This window comes from Pinus tabuliformis, chromosome X, assembly GCF_031772625.1.
Source record: "Pinus tabuliformis cultivar Carrire ecotype Pingquan chromosome X, CPIR1, whole genome shotgun sequence".
NCBI lineage: Eukaryota > Viridiplantae > Streptophyta > Pinopsida > Pinales > Pinaceae > Pinus > Pinus tabuliformis.
Window position 1 is genome coordinate 571,172,464 of NC_142308.1, and position 19,789 is coordinate 571,192,252.

General features: G+C 39.5%; 1 protein-coding gene across 1 annotated transcript in view; it reads left to right on the forward strand.

Moving 5' to 3' along the window:
* The window catches only part of HIT1 (Membrane trafficking VPS53 family protein), a 361,304-nt gene extending 342,649 nt beyond the window's left edge, over nt 1–18,655 (forward strand). Inside the window, exons 24-25 of the mRNA XM_089448976.1 lie at nt 17,528–17,623; nt 17,788–18,655. Of these exons, the coding sequence (XP_089305102.1) occupies nt 17,528–17,623; nt 17,788–18,099 (408 nt within the window). The 3' untranslated portion in view covers nt 18,100–18,655. The remainder of the gene's footprint in view (nt 1–17,527; nt 17,624–17,787) is intronic.
* The last annotated feature ends 1,134 nt before the right edge of the window (nt 18,656–19,789 follow it).

The window sequence follows — 19,789 nt, forward strand, 5'->3', positions numbered from 1 at the left end:
TGCAGAAACCAGTGTTTTACAACCAGGCCGGGTTGAAACGGAAACAGCCTGGTCATACCGGGTCATAAAAAAAAAATTCGACCAGGCCAAGTAACCGGCCAGTTTGGCCGAGTCAGCTATGACTCGGCCTGGTCATCTAATGACCAGGCCGAGTCATAGCTGACTCGGTCAACCAGGCCGAGTCCGCATTGACCAGGCCGGGTCAATAAAAACCGCGTGGGCAGCGTTAAACATGTTTTTTTTTTCACTTTTTTGCTGTTTTTTGGTAAAGTTAATAGGGTTTGTGGATTCCAAAAGGGTAATGGTAAATTGTTAAATGCTTTTGGGGTCCATTTCCCCCTCCCAAACTCTATTTAAGACAGCCAAATGCTCTCATTTCACTCACAGCAGTCTTATGCATTTGAGTGAGAGTCTTCTTTGAGAGTTAGTGAGCAGTTCTTGAGCTTGTTTTGGAGCAGCAGTGAGGAGTCTTGGAGGAGCATTGTAGCTGGAGTGAGGAGCTTCTTGGGCAGCCATTTGGAGCAGCATTGAGGAGCTGATTCTTGGAGCAAGCTTGAGGAGGCAGTTTGTGCCTGGAGGTATTTTTTTCCACCCTTACAAATCTGTTTTTGCTTAGTAAAATTTAGGTGCATATCAAGAAAGCTTAGAGAGTGTTTTTTGTCAAATAAATGAACATTGAATCAATTTTTTTTTTTTTTTCATTTTCAGATTGTTTTCCTAGTCAAAAAATGGCACCTAGAGCAAAAGATCCTGCTTGGGCATATGTTGAAATGGTTGATAGTCAAATGCAATGCAAATTTTGCCATAAGAAAATTAAGGCAGGTCCTGGGGGGATTAATAGGCTGAAACTACACTTGGCAGGGATTAAAGGCCAAATTACCCCATGTCCCTCTGATGAAATTGAGGAGATTAGAAAGAATTTGTTGGCCAGCTTTGAAAAATTTAAAGAAGATAAGGCTAGGCAACAAGAGATACAGGCTGAGATTGGGAGGAAGAGGGAGATACAAAGAATGATGGCTACCAACCCCCAATATGATTTTGAGGGTTCTTCCTCTATCCCTCAAACTGAGGCATCCAACCCTTTCCGTTATGTTCCTCCCTCTTTTGGTTCAGTTCAAGATAAGGGAAAGGGTAGAATGAAGGGTAATGTGACTATCAAAAGTTATTTCACTCCCTCCTCTCCATCAGATGCACATGGTCCTGAAGTTAGTAAAGGTCAAATTCAGCCCACTTTAGATGACCATTGGAAGAAAGAATTGAGGGAGACTGCTTGTGACTACATAGCTAGATGGTGGTATGATGCTGATATCCCCTTTAATGCTGCTCATTCACCATATTATGAGCCTATGTTTGATGCCATACATGCTGCTGGAAAAGGCTTCAAAGGCCCTACTATGCAAGAGCTAAGGGGGGTTCGTTTGCAGAAAGAAATTCAATCCATTAATGAGTATTTGCAAGAGTTCAGAGACTCATGGGCAAGAACAGGGTGTACCATCATGTCAGACGGATGGACTGATCAAAGAAACCGTACCATCATAAACTTTCTTGTCTTCTGCCCACAGTGAACCATGTTTTTAAAATCAGTTGATGCATCTGATAAGGTAAAAGATGGCCACTTGTTGTTTCAGCTATTGGATGAGGTTATTGAGGATGTGGGGGTGGCTAATGTTGTTCAAATCATCACTGACAATGCCTCTAACTATGTTCTTGCTGGTAAACTGTTAGAGGAAAAACACAAGACCATCTTTTGGACCCCATGCGCTGCACATTGCATAGACCTCATGCTTGAGGATATTGGAAAATTAGATTGGGTCAGAAACACTGTAGATAATGCCAAAAGCATAACAAAATTTATCTACAATCATACACTGGTTTTGAGTCTCATGAGGAAACACACTGGAGGCAAGGATATTATTAGGCCTGCCATCACTAGATTTGCTACACATTTTTTGACATTGCAATCTATGCTTTCCCAACATAGAAACTTGCAAAAGATGTTTTCCAGTGATGAATGGAATCAAACCAATTGGTCTAACAAACCAGAAGGCAGAGAATTGAAAAGGAAAGTCCATGATGAAACTTTTTGGAGAAAGGCAGCAGAGATTGTGAAGCTTGCTGAGCCACTGGTTAAGGTGTTGCGGTTGGTGGATGGGGAAAGGTTGGCTATGGGCTTCATTTATGAGGGCTATGGATCAAGCAAAGGAGCAAATAAAGACAGCATACAAGGATAGAGTGGCAAAGTATGGGCCCATTTGGGCAATCATTGATGAAAGATGGAACAATCAACTCCATCGCCCTATACATGCAGCTGGGTATTTTTTGAACCCACGGTATCATTATAGAGCTAAGGAGTCAGGAGCTTTGAGCGGGGAGGTCAGAGATGGACTGGTTGATTGCATTGAACGCATGATCCCATCGGAGTCTGATCAGCTGCAGATACATCAACAGGTCACATCCTTCAGCAATGCAACAGGTACCTTTGGGAAGAACCTAGCAAAGATTGCAAGAGAAGCAGATGAGCCAGGTAAACAAAAATTTCAATTTTCAATTTCTTAACGGTTTTACAGTTTTACTTTTTTTATTAAAGACTAAAGTTTGTTAAATCATTTATAATTTGAAAGTTAGATGTAATTTGTAATTTTGTTGAGCTTCAGCCTTCATCTAACTCATAATTCATTACACTCCTATGTTTTTTGCAGCACAATGGTGGGAGGCCTTTGGTGGCCAGTGCCCTCAATTGCAAAAGTTTGCAATTCGTATTTTGAGTCAAACTTGCAGTGCATCTGGGTGTGAGCGCAATTGGTCTGTCTTTGAGAGGATTCACACAAAGAAGAGAAACCTTTTGGAGCAAAAACGGTTGAATGATCTAGTTTTTGTCCAATACAACCTTCGGCTCAGACGGAACCAATTGCTGAACAAAAGACCTGATTCAGATCCCATTGTGTTGGAAGACATTGATCCAACATCAGATTGGGTAGTGGAGAGTCGTGCACCAGAGTTTGATCCTGATGAGGATCTTGATGAACTTGGCCAAGTTGGCCTGGGTCTGGAACATCAACTTCAGCCTGTTCAGTTGAATGCAGATCCTGATCCACCAGCCTCAGTCTCACAGCCAGCAAGGACTCTGAGGAGTAGGACTCCAGTTGTAGGTGCTTCCTCTGCTCAGCGACGACAGAAGCACAGCCGCATATCTACTCTATCTCAGCGTGCATCTGCTAGTGGTACTGGCACCACTTCTACAGTTGCAGTTGGAGACGATGATGATGAGGAGGCATGGGGCACCTTGTCTGACTCTGATGATGATGATGAATCTGATCCAGAGATTGGTCGATATGATCTTGGCTCCTCTGGCAGTAGCCAGTAGTACTAGTATTGGAGTCTGGTCAGCATCACAGTTTACTTTTGTTGTAGAGGCCATTTCTAGCCTCCTTGGTTATTTGTATTTTGTTTTGAGTCTTTGATCATGTATGACAGTTGACTATGTATTGCCATTGGGTACCATTTTGATATAATGGATTGGTTCATGAGTCTACTTTGATCATATGTTGTCTTCCATCTATATTATAATGCTATGTGTTTGGAAACATGAATGAAAATCTTTAAAATTATGTTTAAAATATTTAAAATTATGTTTTTTTATAAAAAAAATAAATATTTAATGTATTTTTTACAACGACCGAGTCATTGAAATCGACTAGGCCTGGTCATTACCGAATCCTGGTCGGAGTCGGAGTCGATCCTCGGCCTGGTCGGAGTCCTGGTCCTGGTTGTAAAACACTGGCAGAAACCCTAATTCTTCACACATGTGAGAGAGATAGAGCCCAAAAACAAATATTCAAGACTTTCTCTTACTTGATCTTTGCTTTAGCCTTCTTTGTCTTCTTAGCTTTAGATCAAACTTTTCTTGAGAGATCGGACTTGTGAGTGATTGAGTTCCAAATGAGGTCGAAGTTGCCTATATTTATAAACATCTGAGGGGTTCGAGTACCTTCCTTTAGGCCAACTTGTACTTTAGAGGTTTCTAGGACTTTCTAGACTCAAAATAAATTATTTTACAAGGTACATCTTGCCCAAATGGGTCTTATAATCATAACATTGACTCTCGTGACTCATGACAATAAAACTTATGACCTAACAAACCCTAAAAGCATGAAGAACATGCTTTTACCTAAAAGACCATCAACAAGAAGCATGAAACCCATGCTCTAAAATAATGATTTTTCTTTCTTCTTTTGCTTGTTACATAAGATATACATATTGACATGAGTACGATGACAATTATGAAGACCGAAACTAGTTACATTTCCAATAGGTCCAATCATTTGCAAATTGTTCTAGAGCACTATGGATTTTGGTTCTTTCTTTGTTAAGTCTTATGGATTTGGTTTTGTCATACCTAGGGCTGTTGTATTCTTTAGGAGCATTGTTGATGGCAATATTTCATGCAATAGGGTGTGAAAAACATTGAATGGCATGCCACATGCATAGAGAACCCTAAACACTTTTGCATTCATGTAATCCCTATAAGTTTGGTCAAGGAAATTTGATATTGTTCTATGATTCCCTAATTTCATCAGCAAAGGTCCACTAGCACGCGGGGATTATGATTGACTACTTAACATCTATATGAAGTCTTGGATTCAACCTTTGATTTTTTGGATTTGTTGTGCTTCCTCCTCTTACCTCATGTATTCTTTTCTATTTTTTGTTAACAATATTAAAGGTTTTTCTTCCTATCAACTTATGCCTATTTTCATCACTTCGCATAATCCCACAATGATGCTTTCTAACATGGGTGTATGTTCCTGTGTAAGTTGTGATACAATGGGAAAATGTCAATTTACTGGTTCTGCCCCCTTTCCCTCCCTGATGCCTCACATGCTTTCACAAGGGTCTTGAACTCTCTTTGGGTTTATTTCCATCATTATAAGCAACTTCATCATCCCTTTATACACTTCTAATTCTCCCTCCTCTCCATGGTATGGGCCATCGATATACTCTACTTCTTCCCCCTCTTTATTGGTATTTCAGTTTCCCAACAACACCATCATAATAAAAAACAAAAGCATAATGATAAGCCACATAGCCATCATGCTTCTTGAAAGTTGAGAATAACATGGTTCCTGCGATAGAATGATGTAGAAGAAGGGATGGGAAGGAGAAGGAGAATACACCATTCAACCTAGAAAGTAATCAAGTTCACAAAAAATGGAAAAGACACAAGAATGAATGGGCTTAGTGCCTCCTCTTCAGTTTTTAAGTGGTGGTTGAATGTTGCTATGGTGGCCTTCAATCTCCTCTCCAAGCTCTTACAAATTTATTCCTCAACAACTAGTAGAAGCTCACTCAAAGCCCTGGCAGAGGTGAGTGAAATGAGTGATAGAATGAGGAAAAATGGAGTGAGAGAATGTTTTAATCCATCCATAATCCCTAGGCATGAATTCGTTCCCCCATAAGCAAAAATATGTAGGTTTCCAAAAATGTTTAGTATCTGCCAAGAGCACTCGAGAAGCATTTTTAATGTGGCCTAAGAGCACCTTGAAAATGCTTCAAGAGTATCTAGGAGTGTCGCTCCTAGGTCAGTTCCCACAGGTCTCAGGATTGTTCCATAACCCCCAGGAGCACTCGTGGAACTTTTCTAATGTAGCCTAAGAACACCTTTAAAATGCTTCAAGAGCATCTAGGAGTTTCACTTCTAGATCACTTCCCACAGGTGTCAGGATTGCTCAATAACCCCCAAGAGCATTCTATTATGAATAAAAATATTCATAAAACATCAATTAAATAATAAATATTAAAATAAACAAATATCAATAATAATAAATTAATTAAATTAGTTAATGTCTCATTAGTTGTGAAGAGACATGGGTCAAAAGTTGTGTCATTCTATCTTCATACTTGCATACAAATTTAAATGTATTTGATGTTTGAGAACACCAGTGAACAAAGGTATTGTTATAGCGGTATCAGAGCCTCAATTCCTCCCTGTACCACTACCCGCAACCCTTAACTCCTCGCTGTTCCACAACTCTTCGTTGTTCCACTGCCATCATTCTGCATCTCCAATTCCCTGTCTCCATTGTCACCATACTTCATACCCCCGTTGTTCCATTGTCTGGCCGCAGACAATCCGACAATCCGCCCAAGAAACCGACCACTGCTCCACATAACCTTTCGGTGTAATTACAGGAGGGTCGTTGTTCTGATAGACCGACACTTCAACAAAAATATTTTCGTTTACCCCCGGCGTCAAGACTCAGGTACGTCGTTTGGTTGGTCAACAGGTGTGTTGTTTGGTCGATACATAAATGTGGTCAAATTACGTGGTTTAATCAGAATCTGAGTTATTCACCCGAAAACTTTTCCACGTTGTATTCCACGTCATACTCCTCCACTTCCATTCTAGAGCAGCAAGGGCTCCTGCATTTGGAAAGGATGGCATCTCAGCGTTGTCATCGGACTCAAAGTTTTAAAACTCTGACTCCGACATCGACTCGACCGAGGGTCAACTCTGACTCTGACTCCGACTCGGTATTGACTCGGCCGACTCAATTTCAATGACTCGGTCATTGTAAAAAATACATTAAATATATATATATTTTTTTTTATAAAAAACATAATTTTAAAGATTTTCATTCATGTTTCCAAACACACAACATTAGAATATAGATAGAAGACAACATATGATCAAAGCAGGCTCATGTATATATCCATTATATCAAAATGGCACCCAATGCACTGTCCAATACATACATGATGATGATATAGAGATCAAAACAAAACATATAACCAAGGAGGCTAGAAATGGGCTCTACAACAAAAGTAAACTATGACTAGTACTACTGGCTAGTGGCGTCACTGGCTACTGCTAGAGGAGCCAAGATCATCTAGATCAACCTCTAGATCAGAGTCAGACAGGGGGCCCCATGGCTCCTCCTCGTCATCATCTCCAATTGCAACTGTAGAAGTGGTAGCACTAGTAGGCTATGCAGCAGCTGCAAGCTGAGATAGACGAGATATGCACTTCTGTCGTGGCTCCACAAAAGAAGCACTTGCAACTAGAGGACTTGGGGCTGGCCCTGAGGCTGGTACAAGTGGATTAGGCTCTGCATTCATCTGAACATTATGTTTGAGTGTTGCCTCCACCTATAAATCTAAATCAAGATCCTCATCAGAATCAAACTCTGCTGGATGACTCTCCACTACCCAATTTGATGTTGGATCAATGTCTTCCAACACAATGGGATCTGAATCAGGTCTTTTGTTCAGCAATTGGTTGCGTCTAAGCCGGAGGTTGTATTGGACATAGACTAGATCATTTAACCATTTTTTATCCAAACGGTTTCTCTTCTTTGTGTGAATCCTCTCAAAGACAGACCAATTGCGCTCACACCCAGTAGCACTGCAAGTTTGACTCAAAATATGAATTGCAAACCTCTGCAATTAAGGACAGTGGTTTCCAAAAGACTCCCACCATTGTGCTGCAAAAAACATAGGAGTGTAATGAGTTAGCTCAACAAAATTACAAATTATATCCAACTTTCAAATTATAAACAATTTAACGAAATAAGTATTAAGAATTTGAAAATTGAAATCTTTGTTTACCTGGCTCATCTACTTCCCTTGCAATCTTTGCTAGGTTATTCCCAAAGGTACTTGAGGCACTGCTGAAGGTTGTGGCCTAAAGGTTGACTGCGTGGGATCATGCAATCAATGCAGTCAATCAATCCATCTCTAACCTCCCCCTTAAAAGCTCCTGTCACCTTAGCTTTATAATGATATTGTGGATTCAAAAAGTACCCAACTACATATATAGGGCGATGGAGTTGATTGTTCCATCTTTCATCAATGATTGTCCAAATGGGCCCATACTTAGCCACTTTATCCTTGTATGCAGTCTTTATTTGCTCCTTTGCTTGATCCATAGCCTCATAAATGAAGCCCATAGCCAATCTTTCCCCATCCACCAACAACAACACCTTAACCAGTGGCTCAGCAAGCTTCAGAATCTCTGTTGCCTTTCTCCAAAATATTTCTTCATTAACTTTCTTTTTCAATTCTTTGCCTTCCAGTTTGCGAGACCACTGGCTTTGATTCCATTCTTCACTGGAAAAATTCTTTTGCAAGTTTCTATGTTGTGAAAGCATAGATTGCGATGTCAAAAAATGAGTAGAAAATCTAGTGATAGCAGGCCTAATAATATCCTTGCCCCCTGTGTGTTTCCTCATCAGGCTCAAAATCCATGAATGGTTGTAGATAAATTTTGTTATGCTTTTGGCATGATCTACAGTGTTTTTGACCCAATTTAATTTGCCAATATCCTGAAGCATGAGGTCTACGCAATGTGTAGCACATGGGGTCCAAAAGATGGATCTGTGCTTTTCCTCGAACATTTTACCAACAAGAACATAGTTAGAGGCATTGTCTGTGATGACTTGAATAACATTAGCCACCCCCACCTCCTCAACAACCTCATCCAATAGCTGAAACAACAATTGTCCATCTTTTACCTTATCAGATGCATCAACTGATTTTAGAAACATGGTTCCCTGTGGGCAGAAGATAAGAATGCTTATGATGGTATGGTTTCTTTGATCAATGCATCCATCTGACATGATGGTACATCTTGTTCTTGCCCATGAGTCCTTGAAATCTTTCAAATACTCATTAATGGAGGCAATTTCTTTCTGCAAATGACACCCCCTTAGCTCATGCATAGTAGGGCCTTTGAAGCCTTTTTCAGCAGCATGTATGGCATCAAACATAGGCTCATAATATGGTGAACGAGAAGCATTGAAGGGGATATCAACATCACACCACCGTCTAGCTATGTAGTCACAAGCAGTCTCCCTCAATTCTTTCTTCCAATGGTCATCTAAAGTGGGCTGCAAATTGTTAGGATATTCCGACACATAGGAAATAGTTAAGTATAACTTGGTCTAGTATAGAGTTAGGTAAAGTGTGTTTCTTTACTATGTACATTTTGTAACTTACAATCCGACGGTCACGATATGTAGTGATCTGACGGTTCATTCTCTCCTCGGTATTACCGACACTTGATCCATGGCTTAACACCCGATTGGTCCATGATCTCTATTTAAAGAGCATGGAGGGTCATTTGTAGGTTAACCATCCATGAGAGAAGCTTATGTAAATTTTAATTCTTCTATTAATAAATTGCCTGAAGTGGCCGCGTTGGCTCAGGCCGTGGACTGTTTCCCTCTTTGAGGGTTTTAACCACGTCAAAAGTACTGGTGTATTGATCTGTAATCTGTTTGTGAGCGGTGTCCTTTGGTGTTCTGTCTGAGGAACTTACCCTGTAAATTCCTACATGGTATCAGAGCTATTTGAGGGCCGCGTCTGTTGGTGATCCAAATCTGAAGCCGGTAGAACTGCATCCGACTGTCGTTTCCTAGATCTACTGTTTCCGACTACTTTCGGGCCGAGAGGACTGCTCTATTGTGTTGGGAGCATCTGTTCCAGTGAGGAAGCCCTTTCGTTTCATGTGAAAAGGTTTCCGGTAGCCCTAGCTACGTCATTTTTAAGATCTGGAGGTATACAGTGTTTATTTGCAGTTTATAGTTATTTTCTCTCTGTTTATTTCGGTTTCGGTTTATTTATCCTTTTTTATTACTGGATCTATATATTTCATTTCTGCGTATGCTCTTTGCCCCGCGACTCTGTGCGATCTGGGCAAATCAGAAACAGAAAGGAAGGATTTTTCTCATGCGTATGCTCTTTTCCGCTGCGCCTTAGTGTGATCTCGGAAAATCAGAAACATTGAGGAAAATATTTAGTTTCCGGCTAAAGCTAACTTCGAGCCGCAAGGTTCGTTTTTTTTTTGTATGTGTGTGTTGGGTTTTGTGTTTTTTGTTTTGTAGGGAAAAAGAGCTTTCTCAAAGCAAGTACGCAACCCAAAGCTTCAACCGTCCACGAGAGAAGCTTATGTAAATTTTCATTCTTTTATTAATAAATTTCCTGAAGTGGTCGTGTTGGCTCAGGCCGTGGACTGTTTCCCTCTTTGATGGTTTTAACCACGTCAAAAGTACTAGTGTATTGATCTGTGATCTGTTTGTGAGCGGTGTCTTTTGGTGTTCTGTCTGAGGAACTTACCCTGTAAATTCCTACAGGGTAAGTTCCTCAGATAGAACACCAAAGGAAACCGCTAAACAAAAAGTTTGAGAGAGAGAGAGGGGGGGTTGAAGCTAGTAAGGAAGCCTTGTGGCTTTGTCAGATCCTGTCCGAGTTTGGCTTTCAGCAGCAACATCCGACTACACTTTGGTGTGATAATCAAAGTGCCATTCAACTATGCAAAGATCCAGTCCAACATCAGCGCAGCAAACACATTGAACTGCACATGCACTTCATCAGAAAGCTCATTCACGACCATGTTCTTGAAGTGCAATATTGTTCAACAGATGATCAAGTTGCAGACATTTTTACAAAGGCTCTCACAGAGGCGAAGTTCACTAAACTTCGATTTATGGTTGGAGTTCAGGAAGTTGTCACTAAGCGGGGATAGGCTTTAGTGCCTCCTTTCTTCTCCTATTGTGTCATATTTGTAAATCCTTCAATCCTATCCCAAGTTGTTCTTAAGGGGGGATGTTAGGATATTCTGACACATAGGAAATAGTTAAGTATAACTTGGTCTAGTATAGAGTTAGGTAAAGTGTGTTTCTTTACTATGTACATTTTGTAACTTACAATCCGACGGTCATGATATGTAGTGATCGACGGTTCATTCTCTCCTCGGTATTACTAACACTTGATCCGTGGCTTAACACCCGATTGGTCCATGATCTCTATTTAAAGAGCATGGAGGGTCATTTGTAGGTTAACCGTCCATGAGAGAAGCTTATGTAAATTTTCATTCTTTTATTAATAAATTGCCTGAAGTGGCCGCGTTGGCTCAGGCTGTGGACTGTTTCCCTCTTTGAGGGTTTTAACCACGTCAAAATTACTGGTGTATTGATCTGTGATCTGTTTGTGAGCGGTGTCCTTTGGTGTTCTGTCTGAGGAACTTACCCTGTAAATTCCTACACAAATGACTTCTACTAGGTTGAGGACCATGTGCATCTGATGGAGAGGAGGGAGTGAAATAACTTTTGATATTCATATCACCCTTTTTCATTTTACCCTTTCCCTTTTCTTGAATAGACTCAAAAGAGGGAGGAACATATCAGAAGGTGTTGGATGCATTAGTACAAGGGATAGAGGAAGAACCCTCAAAATCAAAATGGGGGTTGGTAGCCAACATTTTTTGTATATTCCTCTTCCTCCCAATTTCAGCCTCGAACTTTTTTTTCCTAGCCTTATCTTCTTTAAATTTCTCAAAGCTGGCTAACAAATCCTTCCTAATCTCCCCAATTTTTGGTGAGGTACATGGAGTAATTTGGCCTCTAATCCCTGCCAAGTGTTGCTTCAGCCTATTAATGCCCCCAGGACCTTCCTTAATTTTCTTATGGCAAAATTTGCAATGCATTTGACTATCAACCATTTCAACATATGCCCAAGCAGCATCTTTCACTCTAGGTGCCATTTTTTGACTTGGAAATGAAAGAAAACAATCTGAAAATGAAAACAAAAACAAAAAACATTGATTCAATGTTTATTTCTTTCACAAAAAACACTCTTTAGGATTTCTATATTTGCACATAAACTTTAATAAGCAAAAACAGATTTTCACAAGTGAAAAAAAATACCTCCAGGCACAAACTGCCTCTTCAAGATTGCTCCAAGAAACCAACTCCTCAAGGCTGCTCCAAATCGCTGCCCAAGAAGCTCCTCACTCCAGCTACAATGCTTGCCCAAAACTCCTCACTGCTGCTCCAAAAACAAACTCAACTACTCCTCACAAACTCTTACTGAAATTCTCACTCAAATGCATGAGATGGCTGTGAGATAATGAGAGGGGTTGAGTGGGTTAAATAGAGTTTAGGAGAGGGGAATGGACCCCAAAGACCAAATAGGAAAACTACAAACTAGAGTCTTCCAAAAAACCTTTTTTTTTAAATCGCAGTTTTCATGTTTGTGTGGGCCGCTGTCTCTAACTCAACCGAGCTGGCCAGGTTAATACCGAGCCAACCAAGGCCGAGTCACAGTTTTAAGGCTTGGCTCGGACCAACTCGACCGAGTCAGTTCCGAGCTGGCTGGTTTTGAAAACAGAGCATCAGACAGTTGTAGGCCTTGCCCTAAGGCCCGCGCAAAAACATAATTATATTACATGAGTATTAATTGCCTAATTAATATAACTTAATTAATTAAATTATTATTTAAAAAAATAATAATTAAATTAAAAAAAACAAAAACAAACAAACAAACAAACAAAACAAACAGAAAAAAAAAAAAAAACAAAAACAAAAACAAATTTGGGTCTACTAGGAAGAAAAAAAGCAAAATCGGGAGTAACAGTGACGATGTGAAAAAAATCCAGGAAGAACTCAATAAGTTGCATAAGTGCCTTGATGATGTCGAGAAAAAGGTTAGTGAACAAGACAAAATGGCCGATTATATCACAAAATTTAAGTGCATGATGAACCAGTTTATGGGAAAAGACAATCCACCCTCAGCCACACAAAGTCCCAAAACTCCGAAAGACGAAGATTTTCCAAATCACGATTTCCTGATACACGAGACGCTGCGAATACTGCAACTACACTTTGAAAGAAGTCAGTACTATATGAAGTTTCCCGAAAGAGACCCCCTTAAAATTAAAAGGGAATTACCGAAATACGATGGTAAGGACCATAAAGGTGCCATTATATGGGTAAATAAAATGGACGCCATTTTTGGAGCAAATCCACCAGTGGGTGAACAAGAGAAGGTCATGACCGCATCCAACTATGTGGAAGCAGAAGCGTATGATTGGTTCCTATGGTGGTCAAACAAATGCGCAACTCGCTTGTTCAATTGGCAAAATTTTTAAAACACCTTGTTAAAACGATTTCACTATGAAGAAGAGAATGATGTATACGAGAGATTTGTTCACCTCAAACAGAAAGGATCGATAAGTGAATACACGCATGAATGGGAAGTGTTAGTGATAAGGCAAAGGGGATTCGCAGATGAAGAGCTTTTGAAAATGTACCGTTGTGGCCTTAAGAATTACATTCGGGAAGAAATAAAATTATGCAAACCCCAAACCATTGAAGATGCCAGACACACAACTATAATTATTGAGAGAATGTCATCATTCAGGGGAGACGAAGACCAACAACAACACACGAGAAGAAAAGAAACTAACAAATGTAATTATTGTGTTGACAAATGGACATCAGGACACAGAGGCCTTAACAAGAAACTGTATACTTCTGAAGTCGAGAAGGAATCAGACACTTCAAGTAATGGTCCAAAGTAAAGGATAAAAAAGAAAAATAGTTGTCGCAAATGTGAAGAAAATTGGATGCAAGGACATAAACGTGAAGACACATCATTCAGGGGAGACGAAGACCAACAACAACACACGGGAAGAAAAGAAACTAACAAATGTAATTATTTTGTTGACAAATGGACATCAGGACACAGAGGCCTTAACAAGAAATTGTATACTTCTGAAGTCGAGAAGGAATCAGACACTTCAAGTAATGGTCCAAAGTAAAGGATAAAAAAGAAAAATAGTTGTTGCAAATGTGAAGAAAATTGGATGCAAGGACATAAACGTGAAGACACATCCCTATGCTACTATAAAATAGTAGATGGGAAGCAAGTTGAAGTTCAGAAACGTCATGAAGAAATCATTGTCACACATAGTGAAGATTCAGATTCTGAGGAACCGTCATTAGCGACAATCTCATGTGACTGGGAAACCCATGATGAAAAGAGTAACTCTCTCGAAAATCAAGAACAGCAAGCAACTACAAAATACATTCCATCACATCTTCGAAAGAAGAGAAACCACTCACAAAGAAGGAACATTAAGCCTACTACTCCGCCAACCAACATGAGGAAGAGACTATGTCCTAAAACCCTAAATCTCAAAGGATTCATAAAAAACAAAAATGTCAATATACTTATAGATTTGGGAGTACTCACAATTGTATAAACATTGATCTTGCCATGGGTCTCTGTATATGCCCAATCAAGGACCTAACCATGTGTGTCGCTATTGGAAGGAAAATCAAGGAAATAGGCTAATGTCAAAAAGTTCCAATCCATATACAAGAATTTGGAGCTACAAACAGATCTCTTTGCCCTACCACTCAAGGAAATGGATGTAGTTCTAGGTGCAAAATGGTTAATACAGTTAGGGAGCTATACTACAAACCTTGAAGAACAATTCATGGAATTTAACTGGCAGGGACGACATTATAAATTGAAAGCTGTTAACACTCCCAGTTCCAAGGAAGGTACAATTACTCGTGATGAATGCACCAGTGAACAAAAGGATGCCATTCCATCACAATACTGTTCAACTAGAGAAAACCCTTCTAGTTGTGCTTTGAGGACAAAGCATCTCTAAAGGGGGTGGCAATGTTATGAATAAAAATATTCATAAAACATCAATTAAATAATAAATATTAAAATAAGCAAATATCAATAATAATAAATTAATTAAATTAGTTAATGTCTCATTAGTTGTGAAGAGACATGGGTCAAAAGTTGTGTCATTCTATCTTCGTGGCCAGTCAATGCCTATATAGGCACATGTCACGAAGATTTGTAACCACCATTCATATCTTATTAATACAGCTATTACTAACTACAATTACACATCTACACATATGGTTCATACTTGCATACAAATTTAAATGTATCTGGCGTCTGAGAACACCAGTGAACAAAGGTATTGTTCCATGCTCTCTCTACAAATGCTCCTGGGTGGGAGCAACATGGAAGGGTGCTGGTGCTCCTAGAAGCAAAATTATAGAGCAAAGCGGGTCGGGGGCACTCCCACAAAGTGTAGTTCTAGACATTCGTATCATCTACGAGAATCTGTCATTTTATGTCATTCTTTCTCAATGAATGTGCATGGAAGAGGACTTTCTTTTTCTAATATCCTCATTTGATCCATTCATATTGTCCCAGATATCTTCTTAGGCGATCATTGCTCAGTTGTGTTTTGAATTATAATGTAAATGGATGTGCTTTTATGCAATTCATGAAAGAATGTTTTTGGATGTTGTCTTGGAATTTAGGGATCAATAACAAATTCTTCAGCAAGTTACTCAATAAGATCCTGGGGAGGCAGGTGCTGGTGGAGTGATTTCTACTTCTGGAGGACACCAAGCAACTAGATACGCATGGGGCATTGTTGGGGACCACCAATAATGAGAGGGAAGCCTTGGCAATTTACTAAGGCCTGAAACTCCTCCTCTCACTAGGAAGTAGGAACATGATTATAGTGATCGATGACTCATCTCTGATAATTAACACAATGAGAACAGAAAGACAAACTGCATCCCCTGTCCTAGCCAGGATCCTTTGATCAAAATTCTAACCCAGCAGTTTGATCAAGCTCACTTCTTCCATGTATATCAGGTGAACAATACAGAAACTGGCAAAATGGAAAATATAGGAGCAATGTTGACCAAAAGATTTTGCAAAGGCATAAATGATATAATTTTTTGTTTAAAAATGGGAGAGGGTATGACAAGACACCCTCTCTGCCACAGCTTGTCATTTCCTATTAATGAAGGAAGTGGGACATTCAAAGCCCCCCATCTCCCATCAGCCTTTTGCATGTATTGCTAGGCTGCCACTGCCCTCTTGGACATTACACTTCCCAGTCAGCCCTCCCCAGGATGGAGGTGGAAGGTTAATCCACCATTCTCCTGGACATCTGATGGAGCAGCTCTCATGCATTGTCACTGATCTCTCACCCCTCATGACAATGGCTTCTTTGGCACCCAAGGAAGAATACTTGCTGTGCTTTGCCTCTTTGTCTCCTATGATGAATCCTCATTGTTTCATGTCATGAATCCTCATTGTTTCAAGTGCAAGTAGACAAAAGAATGGGGCATCTCCAAAGGGCCATTCACTTCTGTGAGAGCTGAGGAGATGTGACATTTGCGCTGGCAACTCAAGCAATGCAGATGGTACTGGAGAAGAGAGCTTCTTGCATTGCACAGTGGCTGACCAGCATCCCTCAGAAAACCTCCAGGTAGATCATGGCTATCTACAACACTTAAAGGAGGAATTTGAAGTGCAATCCTCACTTTCAACCCTGGAAGCTAAAGGAGCCAAGCTAGAGGCAGCCACCAATGCGTTAGAAGTGATTGTCCATCTCTCTACATTTGTCAACTTCTCAGCACTACTGGTACCCCTACCACACCATGCCCCTAACCCATCAGCAAAACCAACAGAAAATTCGGGTTCATGTATTCACATGGAATCTCTGGCTAGTGCCCAAGAGGGGTGTTAATTTTTGTTCAAAATGGAAATAACGTCTTGTTGATGTTTAGTCCTGCTAGGACAATATATATTATAGTAAACTAAACTATAGCAGATACTGGAAGAAAAATACCTGGCTCAAAATATTAAGCCTGGATATTGAATCCCTAATCCCTCCTGTTATTGCCAGTGTATAATCAATTTCTGTAACTCCTGTGGTACAGGTAAAGCCACCGCCTTTTAACTAAATGTAAATTAATCATTTCGATTAAAAAAATTAGTCTACCAGATCAGGAGCAGAAACTGGTTTAGCTGCTAGCATCGTCCATCTTAGATACTATTAATAATTATACTATCGAAGTGTCAAATTGGCCTATGACTACATTTATATTTGTTTTAATATTATAACTGATAACTGCATCCCCTGGTGTTTGAAATTTTGTCCAAGATGACATCATGCGCTGTGTGGAAAAATTCTTAATTTAAGTCTTGTTAATATGATTACACAACAGCCACGGTTGCTGCAACAGAGATTGAAAATCTCCTCACTTTCCTTGGTTGTGATTCCACGAAAGTCATTCATAATCAAGAATTGTTCGTATTAGAATCTACAGACAAGATAGAATCGTCATGATGAAAGTTCACTCCACGTACTAGGAAAGTAGGCAGCACCTTGTTACAACCAATGCCTAGACTTGTAAGCTCATTGTGCCTCTATATGTAGTCCTGTGAAGTTGGAATTGGATATCAAATTCTACTTTGTGGCTTGCCCTTAGTTTAGATTTGTCAAATTCATTTTTCTAGATTTTTAACGTTCAACCTTCAGCTTTGCAGTCTAATTTACTTGATACATAGTGCTGGGATGTTGGAATTGGATTTCAAATTCTATTTTCTGGCCTGCAGTTTCGATTTATCCAATTCAATTTTGAAGATTAGCTTTTCAGTCTAATTTACTTGATGATTGCAGTAATTTGATATTGCTAAATGGATATCTAATATTGTATCTTGCTCCAAGCCAACTTTTGTTTGCTTCTTCTTCTTTCCCTTCCCCCCACCCAAAAAGAATATGACAAAAAAAAACTTTGATTCAGTTTCTCCATCTTTGCTCAACTAGCCTAGGAGATTTACTGGATACCTGAGTATTTTTGACATCAAATATCACAATATAATTCCCCATCCATTCTTTGGTATGTAACAGGTAATTTTATCACCAGTTGAATCTGTAGCGGACACATACCGAGCACTCCTTCCAGAGGGAACGGCTGCAGATTTCCAACGCATTCTTGATCTTAAGGTATGTTTCCTAACATGTTTCTATCTTTGCTGTTCAATCCTAGATGAAAGTAATTGAGGCACCACTCTTCGTAATGGTGGGATAGTGTTATTTCCTAGATATGAGTTAATTTTCTGTTTCCAACTAAAAATTACCTATTTTCTTTGCCTTGTTTACTTATACAGGGTTTGAAAAAGACTGAGCAACAGACTTTGTTAGAGGATTTTAACAAGCACGGTACTGGAATTATCCCACAAGCTCCTTCTATGGCTGTGGCAACTAGTGTTAGTGTACCTGCTGCTGCAGCCCCACTATCCTCTGCCCCCTCACCTTCTCCAACATCTGCTATCACAAATCGTGAAGATGTGCTCACACGTGCTGCTGCTCTTGGAAGGGGTGCGGCAACCACTGGCTTCAGAAGGTTCTTGGCCTTAACGGAAGCTGCTAAAGATAGAAAGGACGGCCCTTTTCCCTTTCGCAAGCTCTTCAACACTTGAATGTCATTCCTCCGGGATTCATCGTCTTTTACGCTTTCGAGGATTGCTGGCTGCAAATCCATCCTGTGTTTGCTAATGTGGGAAAATATTGAGAGAGAGCTCTGTGCTATATGTATTTGGAATGTTTTGTTTTGTTTTGTTTTTTTTTTTTCGAGTGGTAGCCAGGAAGTTATCCGGCGAGACAATTTTGTCTTAGTAAATTTGATCCTGCTGACAGCCTGGTTCCAAGGCCTGATATTTGAATCATGAGTTGCCTTTAATATTAATAAAATCAGAGAAAAGCATGTTCGTGGTACTCTTCGTTTCTGTAACCTGTTATCATAACTCCAATTCCTTCAATTCAATGGTTGTAACTAATGCAGACGGAAGGAAACATTTGGTCTTTCTAATGAATGACATGCTGTTACCTGAAACCCACCCCACACTCATTCATTTATTGTTCACATGTTTCGGGGACAGGCCTTCAACATTTTTCTGGCTGTCACGTTACATGTCCCTTCAGATCTTCAATTATTTTGTATGCAACATCTGAAATAAAAACATTCTTTTCATTTTATTTTTCTTTCTGGAAAGTGGTATTTATACCCAGTTTTTCTATTTTATGAAGGACTAATCTGGTAGCTTGTGTATCAAGCGGAATCGCTTATATGTATAGTAGATAAAGGCCTACCTAAAAAAAGGGCCTTAAAAGTCAAGCAATTACAGTAATGAGGTTCATTACTATTCCAAGAATAGTAGATCCAATCACACAATCATACTCGATTTCATAGATCCAATTACACAATCATACTCATACTCGATTTCATAGAATTTTTTGAAAATTAAGAGAATTGTGTTGTTGGAAATTAAATCAATGTTTCTTCACATTCTTTATTAAAGCTTATTAGCAACTCATTAGCAGGGACTAGTGGATCTAATTTGAAAGCATTTGAACTAGGTATCAATGGGCATAAAGAAACAACCATCCCCCCTCCTTCTCTCTCTATATATATTCCAAAGGAAACCTTATGGTTAAACTCAAAGGATGCCTCCCCATATTTATGGATTGTCTCTAGTAAACCCATAAATTCATTGGCATAGACTAGTATACCTCGCCTAAGGGATTCAAATCAGGAACCTGCCTTCATGTGACTAGCCAATTGCCCAGCAACATTGGCAACCACCAATGAAACTAACTCATTGAGTATATATATATATATATATATATATATATATATAGATATGAGTGAGTACATCACAGAATAGAAAATTACATCACACAAACGATAGGGGTATTGAGAAAATTTATCCCCAAAAAGCTAGTTGCCTCTAGTTGTGAGAATCAATTTAGTGCTTTCTATTGTTCCTTTCTCTTGGTGTGCCAACTCATGAATTTGGCTATATTGAAATAATAGTGTACAGAAATGATACTCAGAGTCCTATCAAAGCCAATATAACAAGATTTTGCATCCATGTTAGACTATTAACATTCCACTAATCTATGATATTTGGGTCTATAAAGGAGATTTCATTTTCCATATGGTTCATCTATAGATTTGTTTTGTACAAACTTGTTTCCCTCTAGTTCAGAAGGATCTTTTTATATGGTTCATCTAGGGATTTGTTTGGTACAAAATTGTCCTCTAGCTTAAAAGGCTATTTTCCATACTAGCTACATACTTCCTAACAAACCTATAAGAATTTGGAAGAC